This window comes from Lepisma saccharinum, chromosome 21, assembly GCF_977018435.1.
Source record: "Lepisma saccharinum chromosome 21, izLepSacc3.1, whole genome shotgun sequence".
Lineage (NCBI taxonomy): Eukaryota > Metazoa > Arthropoda > Insecta > Zygentoma > Lepismatidae > Lepisma > Lepisma saccharinum.
Genome location: NC_139249.1, coordinates 58187969 through 58205317, shown reverse-complemented (window position 1 = coordinate 58205317; position 17349 = coordinate 58187969). Strand labels below are relative to the sequence as shown.

The following is a 17349-nucleotide window of genomic DNA, read 5'->3' as shown; positions in this document are numbered from 1 at the left end:
TCAACGTTTGTGTCCCTGGTCAGGGAACACCTTTTCTTATTCTGTGGTCACGGATTAATTTTCAGTTCTCTGGTCAGAGGCTGAAAAGAGAAAAGGAAGTTGGGTACTTAACTGAATATCGACAGAACCTAGTGGGAAAAAGGATTGTCGATTACTTATAGAATCTTGGTCAAGATCTATAAGTACATTGAGAACCTTTGACCTAGAATTACGAGGGACCTTACATCGAGGATTGAAGAAGCCGGAATAACCCGAACCTTGAGCCGAGGAGACCCAAGCCCCGAAGCGATACTGAGTGTGAAGCCGAGGCTCAATAGACCCATCGAACCAAGTACGATCCAGGGCGGATCCTTACAAACATAAACTAAACGTAACGTTTCAACCTTATAGCAAGGTCTTCTTCAGACTCTGCACCAAGTACAAATGTAACAAGATACAAAAACAGGACGATTAAAACTTTCAGGAAGGGAGGGAGAAGCATCTTAAGAATAGCGAAGAATGCAAACAAGAAAAAGGAAAACAGAGAAGAGGAGGAGGAAGGGATTATCTACGAAGTGAAATGTAAAGAATGTCAGAGTGTGTACATAGGAGAAACGAAAAAGAGGCTGAAAGACAGGTTGAAACAACGTAGGGATGATGTACGACTTAAGAGAAAGAGAGAAATGCGATATTTAAACACACGAGAGAAACAGGACATGACATAGAGTGGGATGAGGCTAAGCAGATAGGAAGGGAGAAGATAATACTAGTGAGAAAATGGAAGGAGTCCAAGGAAATAGAGAAGAAAGGTGAAGAAGACGCAATGAACAGGAATGGTGGACTGAAGTTAAAGAAAGAATGGAAGAAGGTGTTAGAAAGAGTGGAAAAGACAAGAGAGAAAGACCAGAGAAGAAGGAAGAAGAATGAAGGAAAAAGAGCTTGAGATAAAAAGTCCAACCACATTCTATATGGAAGTTAATATTTTTAGCCTCTTAGGTGAAAGTACAGTTGACAAGGGAAAGCCACTTGCTAGATTGTTCCAGAATAACTTTCTAATAGTCTGGAGGGGAGTAATGTTTGTGTGTATATATAATGCCCTGTTTTTGTATCTTGTTACATTTCTACTTAGTGCAGAGTCTGAAGAAGACCTTGCATAAGGTTGAAACGTTACGTTTAGTTTATGTTTTATAATAAAATTATCGCCTTGTAATCAAGGGGTCCCGGGTTCGATACCCGGTGGAGGCACAAGTGGTTCGGATCCCACTTTAAACTGTAGGTCCATTCCCGATTAGCCTTACTGTGCATAAACTGGACTTAAAACACTAACTCAACAATATAATAAAATTAAATTACTGCCTTGGTCAGCATATTCAATTTGTATATCATGGAAAGAAGGCTTAATGGTGACATGTTATTTAGCAAGTTTTATTTTTTCACGTTTGTTCACTCACTCACACAAGGAATTGTGTCACTTCTATAGCCACTGTCTGCTGCAAGCACTGAATTAAAACGTTTCACTATTTTTTTCACAAGCATGTTCTCGCAAAATACAAACATTTCTTTGGAAAGTATTTTTCCGTGGATATTTTGTGTAGACAAAGGCTCAGGTTTTGTAGATTCATGTAGGTGGGAAAGCACAAACTTCTCCTTATTACATGCATAGACAGGGTATATATGCATCTGAAACACTTTCCAAAATATGATTTCAGATACGGCGACATTGTTTTACACATAACCAACGCATGCTCGATGCATGTGAATATGTTCATAAAGTTCCACCACGAACTTTCTGCGATGAACTCTATCTCCATAGAGCTTTAAGTTGTTTTTTGCTTATTATGATCTGACGGCGGTTGTACAGTGTGGTTATCATCAATTCATGTTGCTCACACTTACTGGATAGGAAACACGACGCTGGTCACCTGGAATAGCGATGTAATTGTCGATTACTGGAAACAATTCCTGAAGAGCGTGCCACTCCCTCAAGTTCAGTTCAACACCAGCCACTCAGCTTTTGTGTAGCCTGACCACAGGTTGGAAATCCAAATGAAAGGTCAGTTCGAATGAGATAACCTTTGTTTTCGAAGCATTCAAGTAGTATATGTGATCGAATAATATCGCCGGGCGTGTAAGACTGGTTACTGGTTTCTGCTCCTCAGGCACTTGTTGATCGCTCTCTTTCTAAAGAACCCCTTTGAAATTAATGTACGGCTGAAATCCCTTTCTCAGTGGCATCGAAGTAGAGGATTCCATAACGAAGAACTGCGAGATACTGCACGTCTTATCGTGCACATGTAGATTTGAAGAAATGAATTGGGGGTGTTTTTGAGACACATGCACGCGTAGCCAGCCAAACATGTGCTGGACAAAGAGGTGGAGAGGGCTGAGCCCTACAAAGTGCAATGGTCAGAGAAAAGTCAGCAGAATATCATAAACGTCATTTTAAGGAAATATGTTATCTACGAGAATACTTTTACAAATCAAAATAATAATGGATCTACATGTTGGAAAGTTACATCAGATGTAACAAATGGATAACAAATATTAATTCATTTATTTTTAAGGAGTGTTCAGTCAATTGCGAAATATCTGCATTTCCCCCGCTAGCGACAACGACCTTCGCTCCCCAACCTCGGTGTCACAAATGGGCGACCCACCTCCTGGGCCGCAGCTGAACCTCCCCTTGGGCTGCCTCAACGTCATCCACGTCAATGCACAAAGCATTCTCGCGCATCTCGTAGAAGTCCAAAACATTGCCCAAATAAACAAACACTTGCATTCTCTGCTCGTGTCGGAAACGTGGCAGTACCTTAATGGATGTACAAAACCTGAACTTTTGTCTACATAAAATATCGACGGGAAAAAACTTACCAAAGAAATGTTTGTATTTTGCGAGAACATGCTTGTGGAAAAAATAGTGAAACATTTTAATTCTATGCTTGCAGCAGACAGTGGCTATGGCACAATTCCTTGTGTGAGTGAGTGAACAAAAGTGAAAAAATAAAACTTGCTAAATAACATGCTGATAAACATGGGGAATCGAATTACAGCATTAACTTTTATAACCTATTTCCAATTTAAATCCTTTCCAATTTGTGCACAAATCGGGACTTTAAAAACAAATAGAATTGAATATCCAATTTTGCCAACATTTGGAATCAAACCCGGAACTATTTCATTAAAACATCAGCTTTAACCATTTTATATTTAAACTACAACCTTGGTGACAATGAAGTTCGACCAGAAAGGAATAAGTGATTAAAAAACAGAGGCATAGGCGGTGGAATGGGTGACCCGCAGAAGTGACGCATGTGTGTAAGAGGAGGCGTGTGAGCAGGCAAGAATCGTGATCCCAGCATGTTGCAACCAAGGTCACGTAAAGAACTAAAACGGGGAACTATACGCGTGACATTGAACTTCGACCAGGCACCAGACCCATACGGAAAAATTCCAGATAGTGGCGCATTCGACGGAAGCATGACGTCACGGACACGATAAGGGAGTCCGCCATATATAAGCGCGTGCTGTGCACCGAGGAACCGCAGTGCATCATCACCATGGCCAGGGGCAAACCTATTGACAACACCGTGAGGAGAAGAGTGGTGGAGTTGCAACGGGATGGACTCAGTGAACGGGAAATAGGGCGCCAAGTGAACTTACCCAAGTCAACCGTCCACTGCATCATCAAACACCACCAAAATACGGGTACTACAGGTGCCAGGTAAGGCCCCCGGTCGAAAACGCCTGCTGAGCTTGCGTGACCTACGGATATTTAGGCGCTATATCCCGACCAACAATCATGTTTCTGTGGCCGAATTATGACCGTGGACTCGGGAACGCTTTCACATTGAAGTGTCAACCAGAACCATTCGCCGTTACCTACAGCGATGCGGTTACCGAGTGTACAAGGCGAAACGTAAACCCTTCCTTTCGATGTTAAACAAAGGCAATCGACTACGGTGGGCACGAATGTACCGGGGATGGACATTTCGGCAGTGGAACAGGGTTTTGTGGACGGACGAATCCATTTTCAATGTTGTGTACGGGAAAATACGGAAAACAGTCATTTGTCGGAAGGAGGAACAGAATGAAGCAAAATGTTATGCACGTCGGGTACAGAAACCTGCGTCAGTGATGGTACGGGGATGCATGACGGCATCTGGGGTTGGCCCACTACACGTCTGTGAGGGCATTGTGAATGCACACGCCTATACACGCATACTGGAGAGGCATCTTCCCACAGTGCGAAGGCACCTGTTCCACAGGCGGCGTCTCATCTTTCAACACGACAATGCCAGGCCTCATACAGCGCGGCTGACAAGAGAATGATTGACTCGCCATCACGTGCGAACTCTGCCATGGCCACCATCGAGTCCCGACCTCTCGCCCATTGAGAGTGTGGGGCGTGTTCTTAAGCGACGTGTGCAACAGAGGGGACCCACGACAGTGGCTGCTCTTATCGCTTGCCTGCAGGAGGAATGGCACCGCATCGATGTGGAATACCTTGAACGACTCGTCCGCAGCATGCCCCGACGCATTGCCACAGTTATTCGCCGACGGGGCGGCGTCACACCATGGTAAACAGGATGCCCTCTAACAGTGGTCGAACTTCAATGTCACGTGTAGATGGACGAAAATGTTTTATTTTGTGTGGACACCATACATTGCTGCGTTGCAGCGGAAATTTATGTTTTCCTTTGTTCCATGTAGCCTGCTGAATAAAATATGTTCAGCATATGCATGTGTTCTCCTTCTTTCACAACGCACTCCTATATTTGTGACTGGTCGAACTTCATTGTCACTAAGGTTGTATTATCTACAATATATCGCGGGACGAAAAACACCGTCCGCTAAAATCGCATTTGATAAAGTGTATCACCGGTCCAAATTAAAATCTGTGCTCAAAGAGAGAAATTGTTTAAAAAAAGCCAGAACATACACAGATAGGCTAATCGGGACTGGACATACAATTTGATGGGGGACCAATTCCGCTATGTATCTATATAAAATCGATTTTGATCAAGTGTATCACCAGTCAAAATCAGCCTCTGTGCGCAAAGAGAGTAATTGCTTAAAAAAGCCACAATATGTACAGATAGGCTAATTGGGACTGTGCCTACAGTTCAGTTTGAAATGGGACCAATTCCACTATGATCTATATGGAATCGCTTTGATAAAATGTATCACGAGGCCCAATCAGCGTCTGTGCGCAAGGAGAGTAATAATTTTAAAAATCCACAATATACACAGATAGGCTAATCGGGACTGGACCTACAGTTCGAACCGATGTCAATTTCATTATGTATCTATATAGAATCGATCTTGATAAAGTGTATCACAGTTCCAATCAGCGTCTGTGCTCAAAGAGAGTAATTGTTTAAAAAAGCCACAATATGTACAGATAGGCTAATCGTGACGGGGCCTACAGTTCGATCCGATGTCAATTCCAATATGTATCTATATAGAATCGATTTTGATAAAGTGTATCACCAGTCCCAATCAGCTTCTGTGCTCAAAGAGAGTAATTGTTTAAAGAAGCCACAATATACACAGATGGGCTAATAGGGACTGGACCTACAGTTCGGTCCGATGTCAATTCCATTATATATCTATATAGAATCGATCTTGATAAAGTGTATCACAGTCCCAACAGTCCCAATGAACGTCTGTGCTCAAAGAGAGTATTTGTTTAAAAAAACACAATATACAGATAGGCTAATAGGGACTGGACCTACAGTTCGGTCCGATGTCAATTCCAATATGTATCTATATAGAATCGATTTTGGTAAAGTGTATCACCAGTCCCAATCAGCCTCTGTGTGCAAGGAGAGTGATTGTTTAAAGACCCACAAATGTAAAACGCGGTCGCCATATTGTTTTTATAGAAATACTATTGATGCACAGATGGGCTAATGGATACCAATAACGGGGCCAATAACAATTGACTGCATTTGACTGCGTACTGAATCGAACACGGGACTTCATCACTACCAGGTGACAACATTAACCACTAACCCAACTCGATTTTAGAAAACCGCCAACTTGTTGAGTTTATGTACACAGAGGCTGAACGAGACAATTCAATACTGACTCTACCAGGATTAGAATCCTCAACACTCCTTGTTTACACAGCAAAACCTTAGCCGCTAGGCGTTTAGATTACAGCACCTTCGACGCCATCTTAAAATCAGATTTCTTCATGTCTTTGCATCTTACACGCCGGATGAGCGCGCATATCCTCCATACACACACTCACACACAATCATACGCACGTGTTAGATAAGCATACACCAAGAAACAACGTCAAGGGGAGTAGGGGGGGGCAGGTTCTGCAAAAGTAAATGGGGCCCGGCTCTGATTGGTCGAGCCAGATCATGTGACCGGAATTGGGAGTGGCCGGAATTGACGTCACTGCAGTCAGTGTTGCCAACTCACACCATGAAAATTCTCCATATGATTTTTCACAAGTTAAAGTAACCTACAACTACAGTCGGGCCGCGATAACAAGCGGTGTGCAATCAGAACGCAGAACGGCAGAACGTGACCAAATTCTGTCTCCTCGTTGGCTGCCATGTGGCTGAAGGTTTTCTGCGTTGCCACGTTCGCACAAACAGGCAGACAGGTTAATCAGCTGTTGGCAAGCTCTGGCAAAAATAAAACGTCACGCGAAACTAAGCACGTACGTATCAGTAAGCTAATATATGTTATTTCCGTCGTTAAGTGATAAATTAACGAATCTAGAAGTTTGAATCTGAAGTTTCTTGTAGGTTAACTTAATTCCCGTGTGAATTTTACTTTCTGGCAAGCATGAAACATTTTCTCTTCCTGCTCGACACAGCAACCGAAAACCTTCACTGAAATAACCTTTGTTGTGTTTTTATTATGGTACATTGCAAGCATGAGCTACCGGCATCTTTTTAATTGTGTTGTATCGTATCACCATTACCTACAAAAGAAAATGCGTCTTGTGTTATGAACAACACAGTGGCAAATCGTTCTCCTTTGATTTCATGCCGCCTCTCTTTGCCTTTGTCACACAACGACGTTCGTCTTTTTCGCAACTCGATACCGACCGCAGCTATGCCAGCATATTGTTTTTGTATATGAAACTCACCCTTTGATATGAAACGACATGGAATTTATTCTTCTGTGACATTGTTGAAGCTTCAGAACGTATGTATTTCTTGGAAATTACGCATAAACAAATTACGTACAACTTGGTTTCGTTAACACGTTTTTAAATTATATTTTGCGGAACCTACAAAAATTTACCTCTGAAACAGAATTTTAGAGAAGTGAGTTACTGTATTACGGAGAAGAATTTATCAAGAACAAATCAATTGTGTGTGAATTGATTGATTGATTGAATTGGTGTTCTAAAGTCCACTTTATGCACACTACGGCTAATCTGGGATGGACCTACAGTTGGAAGTGGGATCCTGTATACCAATTATTTTATTTCTTCTTTCCGACATTGCAGTACAATTTCTCCAAACAACTCTTACAAACACACACACGAACGCCCGCTCACGCACAAAAGTATTCAATACAGAAGTCGGACTGAATATTAAGAAAAACTCACTTCACTCAGCCAAAAGCTCTCCGCATATTAATGTTGTTCCTTCAAATGAGAACAATGGAAGTGTCCCGTTGTTGACTGTTTAACCAGATGTTTAATCCTACACGTGTTTCTATGGGCTCGCGAAAATGCTGAAGGAGGTCAATCCGGCAATAGCGCGTCGCTACCAGAGTGGGTGGTTCCACGCCGGTTGCTAGCGCGTAACGACTTTACTGAGATGTCAACACTTATTCGATTATGTGTGATCTATTGTGATCTAAACTAACCTCACACATACACACACAGCCTCTCAGAGTATGCCAACTTACTTCATGTAAATTGCTGGCAACACTTGTACGAGTTAAGGCAACACTTAGACACACCCATGCTTCACACAAACATATATAAAATAACCATGCTTATGAATTTGTTTGGGTTCAGAAAACAAGCTATGGAGACACCCTTCCAGACTGCATCGCCACCAGCGAGCTCGGAGAACCTGTTACCTTTACACATCACACATCCAAGTGTACATTACAAAATTGCAACCAGATTTTGTCTAACTCCTACCGTTTAAGACATATACCTACATCCTCTCGCCATTTTAGAATTCCGAATATTGGTTGTATTCAAAACTTTACTCACATCCAAGTGTACATCATAAATTTTCAACCAGATTTTGTCTAACTCCTACCGTTTAAGAGATAGACTTACATTCTGTCGCCATTTTGGAATTCCGAACATTGGTTGTATTCATACTTTTACTCACATCCAAGTGTACATTACAAATTTTTAACCAGATCTTGTCTAACTCCTACAGTTTAGGATATATACCCACGTCCTGTCGCCGGTTTGGAATTCCGAACATTTGTTGTATTCATACTTTTACTCACATCCACGTGTACATTGCAAATCTGCAAGCAGATTTTGTCTACCTCCTACCGTTTAAGAGATAGACCTACATCCTATTGCCATTTTGGAATTCCGAACATTGGTTGTATTCATACTTTTACTCACATCCAAGTATACATTACACATCCACAATTAGATTTTGTCTTAACTCCTACCGTTTAAGAGATAGACCTACATCTGGTCGCCATTTTGGAATTCCGAATATTGGTTGTATTAAGACTTTTACTCATATTTTAGTGTACATTATAAATCTGTAACCAGATTTTGTCTAACTCCTATCGACATAGTAGATAGAAAATTGCGGTTATGTCAGGTCAAATTGGGCGTGGCTGTTTCCGGCACTCTCGAGAAGGGTTTAAATTAACCTAAATTTCTAAAAAAAAATGCCATAATCGAGCTAAAAATGACCCAAACAGGCTTATTTACATCTTATTTTGACCCCCGCCTTAAAGCTGAAAGGGACTCGTCCCAAAGATGAGGCACCTGGAAGGAGGTTAAAGATGAGAACTGAAAGGACCTCCCCAGTAGCCCCCTGATTGGAAGGGGCAAGTCGGCTTGTTTGGCGCTGTCGCCATTTTGTGGATGATAATTGCTTTGAGCCCTCGATTGGCCGAAACAGGCTGCATTTGCAGTCGCGATTGCCATGGGTTCGATACTAACAAAATAAATAAATAACCATGCCTAGGAATTTGTTTAGGTTCAGAAAGCAAGCTATTGAAGCGCCCATCTAGACTGCATCTCCGTCGCCGAGCTCGGGAAACCTGTTACCTCCCATATTATCTAAACTCAACGGCCTGTTGATCATTCACCTGAACAGCATCCTGAACGAATACGACGAAAACTTTGGCAAAACTTTCTACGTTCTCGACAACAACTCCGGCACACATGAATCCCGAAAGCAAAAGGGAGTTCAAAGTTTTCGCTGGCAAGAATATTTACCAAATCGGGCATGATAGGATGGACACCACGTAAGATGTGTCTGCCGACGATTGCCTGTACATCGAGCTTCTGGGTGAAAAATTAAAAGACACTGTCGTACCTGTGTACCAGGTAAACGCTTGTCGGCCACCAAAGCATGTGCTGGATGTAGAAAAAACATCACAGTTGGCAACCTGAAATAGCACCAAACAACTTGCAAGGTTGTCGCGCCGATGCCGCAACCGTCCACCTCGACCAAGCAACTCCCCTGGACGCGCCACCATTCGCCAAATGTCTTAAGACGACGAAGAAACCGACGCGGTCGGCTTTAAACCATTTGTTGGAGGACTACGTTCTAACGTCGGACCCTCTCTGCAACGTGCGTACCTTCCTGGAGGATGAGCGATGAGCGAACCATGAAAATTTGTCATACATGTGAGACAGGCGTTTCGAGCGCTCATTACTCGTGGCACTGTCGTACCTGCGTGCCAGGCAAGCGTTCGTCCGAGACCGAACCATGTCCTGGGTGTGGTAAACACTTGACGATCGCGTACCTCAGCAAGCACGGGCTCACGTGCAAGGCAACTGGCGCACCGATGCTGTAACCGTCCACCTCGACCAAGAGGAAGGACACGGCACCCCCTTCGACGCGCCATCTTCTGCCAAACATCCTAAGCCGACGGAGAAACCAACACGGACTGCTTTCAGGGGTATTTTGAAGGACTTCGTTCCAACATCGGACGCTGCCTGCAAACGTGCGTAGTTTCTTGATGGATGCTCGGGCAAGAGTAGTTTCCTTCCTGCAGCAGGAGCTGGTCGAGGACCCAATCAAGTTTAACATCACGCTAAGTTGCGAATATAAAAATCCGTCGTGCGAAACTTATCTTTTTTACCATGCCACTAAGAATATCGATAAATATTTGGCGGATAGGAACATCCTCGAGGGGACCTACGACACGTTTGTCAACGAGATTGTAGGGAAGGAAGAAAAACACCAGGCTAACTGTTCGGGAGGCTCGCTGTGCGGCACGCCCCACGAACTCCATGTCGAGCTCACTACGTTTCTTCCCTGGTCCGGACGCAGCTACGTCCTCCTGCCACCCGATGTTCCGGCCAAGGGGGGCGGTGCTCAATATCCAAAATGCAGACAACAAGTGTTTTCTCTGGGCGGTGCTGGCGGCGTTGCACCCGGTCGAGCGAATAGACCAACCCAAGGTGTTGCTTATTACTTGCGATACCAGACGGAGCTGGAGGACGCGATGGCTGGGATCTCCTACCCCGTGAAGCTCTCGGACATTCGCAAATTCGAGGCTCGCGCGCAGAATTTGTTGGGCTTGCAGTTGTCCATTAACGTTTATGGATTGGGCAAGTAAAACAAGGTTCACCCCGTCCGGAGGAGCGATGTGTACGACGACGGTGCACAGGAGATCGACCTCCTGCTAATCGAGAACGAGACCTGCCACCACTACACTCTTATTCGCTTTCTTTCCCGTTGTGGTTGCCACAGTTCATCGCGTTCTCGCGTTCGTACACTCTCCATGGTTGCGTCCCTACATCAATACCAACAAACAGTACCACACCGCCGCTAGCTCCGAACTGGATCGCGATTTTTACAAACTTATGAATAACGCGGTGTACGGTAAAACCATGGAGAACGTTCGAAACCGAGTAGATGTGAGGCTGGTGGCAAAAAAAGCAAGGTGTAGAAACATTGTCGCGAAACCGATTTTTAAATCGCAACCCGTATATAACGAGCAGCTATCACTGGTTCGAATAAGCAAGACCGAGGTCACCATGAACAAGCCCATTTACGTTGGCGCCACGGTCCTTGACTTGTCGAAACTTCGCATGTTGAAACTTCTACAACAATCGCATCACATTATTTATTTATTTTTATTTATTTGTTTATTGAAATTTCCAGCCATTTTAAACCAGAAAGAAACAACAGTAAAACAATAGACTAAGATAAAAAACACAAAAGAAAGGATAACATAAAATAAACAAAAATAAACAAGCCAAAACAGTACCAGTTTCACAAAACCATTACTTATGTACAATTTGTTCTATGTTGCTGATATAAATGAATATGAAGTGAATATATCTATTTGGTTTGAGATGATATTGAAGTGATTCGGTAGCCTATGCAATAGTGATCGTTGTATGAGTGAGAGCCTGGGAGTCGTAGTGTGAAAAGTTTCCTTGTTCCATGTTTTATGTCTGGGCACTCTTAGTGAGAGTTCGTGGAGTGGGATGCTGAATCTTAAATTTCCATTTATGATCTTATATATCAATTTCATATCTGCAATGTATCTACGAGTTTCTGTAGTATTAACGTGAAGATTTACAAGCAGATCTCTCTTAGGCAGGTGTCTCAGGGCAGGCAATCTATACTGAACGATGGAGAGGAAAAAGCTGAGAACACTGTCGACCTTGGAGGTGTGAGAATGGGCAGCCATGTTCCAGATTGGTGAACAATATTCTAGAATGGGGGACACAAATGTCTTGAAGTAAATGGAAAGTGCTTTCGGGTTATTGATTTCGGTGAATCTGTAAAGTAGGCCTAGCATACACATTGCCTTTTTTGTGATGGTCGATATGTGATTATCGAAATTTAGTTTTGAATCTATGAGGATACCTAGATCTCGGTGTTGTGCTTCTTTTGCTAGAGGGAGGTCGGTGAGTGTATAATTAATTTCAAGAATGTTTTGCTTCAATGAAATTGTTATGTAAGAGCATTTAGAAGAGTTTGTGGACAGTTTCCATCACTTACACCATTCAGAGAATCTGTTAATATCATTTTGGAGAATTTGCATGTCTGATGGCTGTTTTATTTCTCTCATAAACTTGCAATCATCGGCAAGAATTAGAATTGTGCTTGAGATGGGGGAATTAAAGAGGTCTGTGAGATCATCCAGATATAATACAAATATCTGAGGGCCAAGAACGCTTCCTTACGACACACCAGATAAAACAGGAAGCCAGTTAGAATGAGTTCCAGTAAGTATAACGCGTTGTTCTCTATTTCTTAGATAGTATTTCACTAATTTTAACGTGTTTTCAGTGATGTTAAATCTGTCAGATAATTTATGCAGTAAATAATGGCGATCCACTGAATCTAACTGATTACGATTAGTAATTGCGTTTATGGCATAGGATTGCATAGAAGACAGGTTGGTAAGGAATGAAGAATTTGGAAGAAAGCCATGTTGTGCTGGGTTAATGAAAGGGGATGTGGTGAATTTAAGAAGCATTTTTTTAAGATTTTTTTCACAGCCAATAGCAAGTGTGGAAAGAGAGAAATGGGTCTGTAACATGTAGTATCGTAGCATTTCCAGTTTTAAAAATAAGAATGATATTTGCTTTCTTCCATTGAGTGGGAAAGCAGCCTTCAGAGAAGCACCTATTGTATAACATTTTTTTGAAGGAAAATAGTAGGAACATTGTCTGGTCTAGATGCTTGGTGAGAATAAAAGGATGTAAGGAAGTGCAAGACTTCACCTGTTTCTGGTTCTGTAAAGACGGTAGAAAGAGATTGAGAGCAGATAGATTTGATAGGCGGGTGATCTAAAACATAATTTGAAACAAAATTATTTTGAAATATTAGATTGAATACTTCAGCTCTATCATTACCAACAGCTGAAATGTCATTGTGTGTTACTTTTAAAGGGATGTGTTTGGCTTGTCTCCGTGAATTTATTAATGTCCAGGACTCTTTGAATTAGTGAGGAGTTCGTTTGTGACTGTGTTGACATATTCGGTGTATTTCTGTTTCATAAGGTCTTTACTATGCTTTCGAAGTGCTTTGAAAGTGTTGTTTGTGTGTGTGGATTGGGGAAACTTTTCCACAGTTGCCATGCTCTCTTTTTGTTGTGTAACAGATTCTGCAACTCTTTATCAAACCAAGGGGGGGAAATTTTTACTTTTCATGGTTTTATGTGGCACATAGTCCTGAATTAGGGCATGAACACGTCGGAAAACAGTTCAACAGGCCTCGGTCACGGGCCCTTCGGAAAGCAGGTTCCACTTTAAAAGGTCAATGACTCGACAGACGGTGTCCCATGGCGTTTTCTTCCACAACGGAATCTTATGCCTGGGGGGAGCATAAGGGGAGCTTCGCGTTTTCACTGGAATTTCGAAAATAGCACAAAGCGACTCGTGGTCTGACTGAACGAGATTCAACGAGGGTGTGACCTCACAGTTTTCAAAAGAGGAGAGAATGTAATCAAGGTTTTTGTCCTTCCTGGTGTTGTGCATATTGTGTTGAAGAAGACCTAGTCCATGAATAAAATTGTCTATGAACCAGTCTTCGTCTCCAGTGGTTGGTATGCCATTTACAGGATTATTCCACTTTATATGCATATTAAAATCCCCACACAAAATTACTTCGTGGCTGGAAAGAGCTGCCAGAGTAGATTCATAGCAACACTCTAAGAGTTATTTTGGACTCCGCCTATGAGGCCGATAGAAACAACCTATAAGTATTTTTCTACGGTGGTTTGTACTTACTTCTACCCAGAGTAATTTGCAGTCTCGTTGTAGATCCAGTCGTATCTTGCTGGGCCACTTCTTGTCCTCACACACCATAACACCACCACCTCAACGCATTTTACGATCTTTGCAATAAACGTTGAAGTGTTCATATAGCGGAATTTCAGCACACGAGATATCATAATTGAGCCATGACTCACTAAAGCACACACAGTCGTATTCGGAGAACTCAGCCGTCATTAGTTCACAGTCCAAAAACTTATTTTTTAGGCACTGCACGTTTTGATAGTAAAGGTGAAATGCACTATCACTTGGTGTTGTTATCCCTGTACACGTCCCTGGTTCAGCTTGAAGTTCGACATCTCCATGGAGCAATAGCAGGAGGAAGAGGTGTTGGAGCATGCACTTCCTGGCGGGGATCCCGGGCGAGGCTTTCCTCGAAGCGTCCTTGCATGCGCTCGTCCCTCGAACAGCACAAAGCGTTGGGAAAGCACTCAGAGTTTTCAAATAACTGTCATAGAACTGATCTGCACATACGTTCTCATCTTTAACTGCAATTTCATAAGGCAGAAAACTCTTTTTCAATACGCATATTCGTACTAGTACAAGCGCAAAATAGATAAAGAGCGGAGCTACAAATTTCGCACAGCCTGCACTCGGCGCTTCGTCTACCATATTCGTACTGGCAACGTATATGAGGATATAAAAACCTGACCCCTGCTTGACCATTTCGATACATCAAACTACCCAGTGGATAACAGATACGGAATCTCAGCTCGCAACAAAATGGTGCCCGGCAAACTCAAGAATGAGAAGAAGGAGACTATAATTCTCGAGTTTGAATGGCTTCGGGCAAAAGCCTATGCTAGCTGGGACGAGGCCAATGTCACCAAAGAGGCCAAGGATGTGGGCAAGCAAACGGTTGAAGTGTGCCTCACATTCGAGGACTACCTCGAATGCCTCGAAATTTAGCCATCTCTTCTACGAGCGGAGCAGCTCATCCAGGGCGTCGATCATGCTGTGACCACCAACGTGGTGAGGAAGGTTGCCCTGGATGCGCGACGACAAGAGGTGCAACCTCGAGTGTGGGATTCACACTCTCATTCACACTCTCCGTGGGTCCACTATCTCCTGAAAACCAGTAAGGTTTTCACTATCGGGTCCTAGAGCGCACCTCTACGCAACTACACAACACACCCACATACTTTTACTTTTCATATTTTGCAAAACTATGACGGGGGAATCTTAATTCGAAAAATATGACGTTCCAATTTATTTTACAGACGCACTGGGACAGAGCGTTCGCCCTCGAATGCAAACAGGTGGAGGTTCGGGTTATATTTCGAGGGTTCCCCTCTCATTGTCCGTAGAGTGTACACACATACACGCACACACATTTTTTTGCGAGCACCCTTGCAACACACAATGTTGTTACAGTGCACCTAAAACTGTTCTGTCACCCGTTCGTTCTTCACATCGTAAACAAAGGTCTTCTTCGCGATGAGGATGACGCTGCACAGGGTGTCGGCGGCAGGGCGTCGTGAAACTCGCACACAATCTTGATGTTTGTGCGATCGTTGACCACCACTTGCTTCCTCTTCGACGTGTTGGTGACGAACATGGGTCTGCGAGCCTTGAATTCGCTTGGGGCGTAATACCACGTTGCCGGTGGTCACCCTCTTGTACGCGGTGTACGCTTCGTACAGTTTGAGGTAGTCGTCTTGGCCGATGTCGAAGTTGTAGTTCTCGAGCGGGAAAACTTCGTTGCGATCGTTCTTGAGGTACTCGTTCTTGATTTTGCCGTTGTGGAATTTGCTGGAATATTTTCCTGGTTGTTATCACGTTCGGTCTGAAACAGTACAACCACAAGATCTGGCATGTCGTACTGTTTGCTGTTAAACTGTGTGGTTACATCAAATTCGTAATGGCTGCCCGAAGCAAGTTTCTGGATGCACTGGTAAGTGTAAAACTGAATAGGCAGTTGAGGATTTTTGAAAATGTCCGCTTTGTACTCGAGACCGTAGTTGGCCTCGTACCCCACAACGGACGTCCTCAGCTCCATGGTTCGGATGACGCACATTCCGGGTTCGTGTAGGGTGTTGGAAAGTGCTCTACCGTCCGCGTTCAAGGTACTGTAACGCATCAGAGCGTCGTTGTCTTTGGCGGCCCTGCGATAAGTGATCCTCAAACCTCCCTTCCACATATCCTTGTAGTCGGAGAAGAAACCGGGCAGCAGACGTATGGGGAACAGCACCGTGTGACCCTTCGTATAGGTTTTACCTCCCGCTTCGAAACCGCCCGCCTGGTAGTAAGCGGCGTCCATCTTGGAAAGTTTTAGCGTGCCTATCGCTGTGGACGTGATGCCTGGATGGTCGATGCGGTCGATGACCGTGCCATGCTTCCTAACTTCTACTTGCAAGAACAGTTGTCCACAAGGTTGAGATTTGCGTTGGGAGGGAACGCCTCCCCGCTGTCTCTCTTGACCGCTTCGAACTTGATGTACAGGTCCAGCTCTGTGCGGATGCACGAAGCCATCGTCGACGTCCACCTCGATCTCGCGGCTCGGTTCGTTGAGGTTGGCGAACGTGCGACGGTTGGGAGGGAAGGACTGCAACTCGTAACTTTCGATTTGTTAAATCATGGTTATTTTTTACACATTGATCTCCACCATGGCTGTCGCCGTGGCTCCGGCGAAATCCACCACCTCGCCCTTTCTCGTTGGTCACCTCCAATTCGATGTTGTCTCTGCGGTTGCGGCACACGTGAAAGTATATCGTAGACGAGGGCATGTAGTGATTGGCTCCATGAACTCCGAGTTGGACTTGAAGGTGGGGATGATCCCTGTTGCTTTTGGCTGCCTGGGATGCCGTCCGAGGACTTGGTGATTTAACATAGAAATATTCTTTTAGGCAATCAGGTACAACATGGATGAATAATGATACCAATTAAATAGTCAACAAAAGATGAGAAAATCAATTATTAGTTAAGGATAACTATTGAAAATTATCTTGTTATATATACATATTAATGTTATTGTTGAGGTCATAATTATTAACGACAGTTTATATAAATATAATATATTATTGTTCGAATACCATATTAATTTTTGTTAAATAAACTGTCATCCAAACCTATCAAGTGAAAATTATATTGTAGTAATTAATTAAAATACTTGATTTAATGTGTACCACGTACCTATGGCGGTCCAGTATGCAGGTTCATAGCTATCTTTCATCGGTTAAACGGAAGGGTATTTTTAATCCCAACTAAAAACAAATAATCTTAAATCCGAACCAGAGCAAGAAAGGAAGGGCTATAAAATAACAGAGCATGGTTCGATAGAACTATGTCAAGTAATATTCATTCTTATAATTGGTAGCACTGGAATAGGGATAATGTCAAAATTTCAGATAAGTAATCCATTTCTTACACTAAGTCAGATAGGGGCCCCTTATTGGCAACCCGGTATTCGACCTCAAATGTCGTCCACATTT

At 43.2% G+C, this 17349-nt stretch overlaps 1 protein-coding gene across 1 annotated transcript in view; it reads right to left on the bottom strand.

Annotated features, from left to right (window-relative positions):
* LOC146004199 (sodium channel protein Nach-like) overlaps nt 1–10037 on the bottom strand; it is an 84288-nt gene extending 74251 nt beyond the window's left edge. The window contains exon 1 of the mRNA XM_083142868.1: nt 9849–10037. Within this exon, the coding sequence (XP_082998994.1) occupies nt 9849–10037 (189 nt within the window). The remainder of the gene's footprint in view (nt 1–9848) is intronic.
* Nucleotides 10038–17349: the final 7312 nt, after the last annotated feature.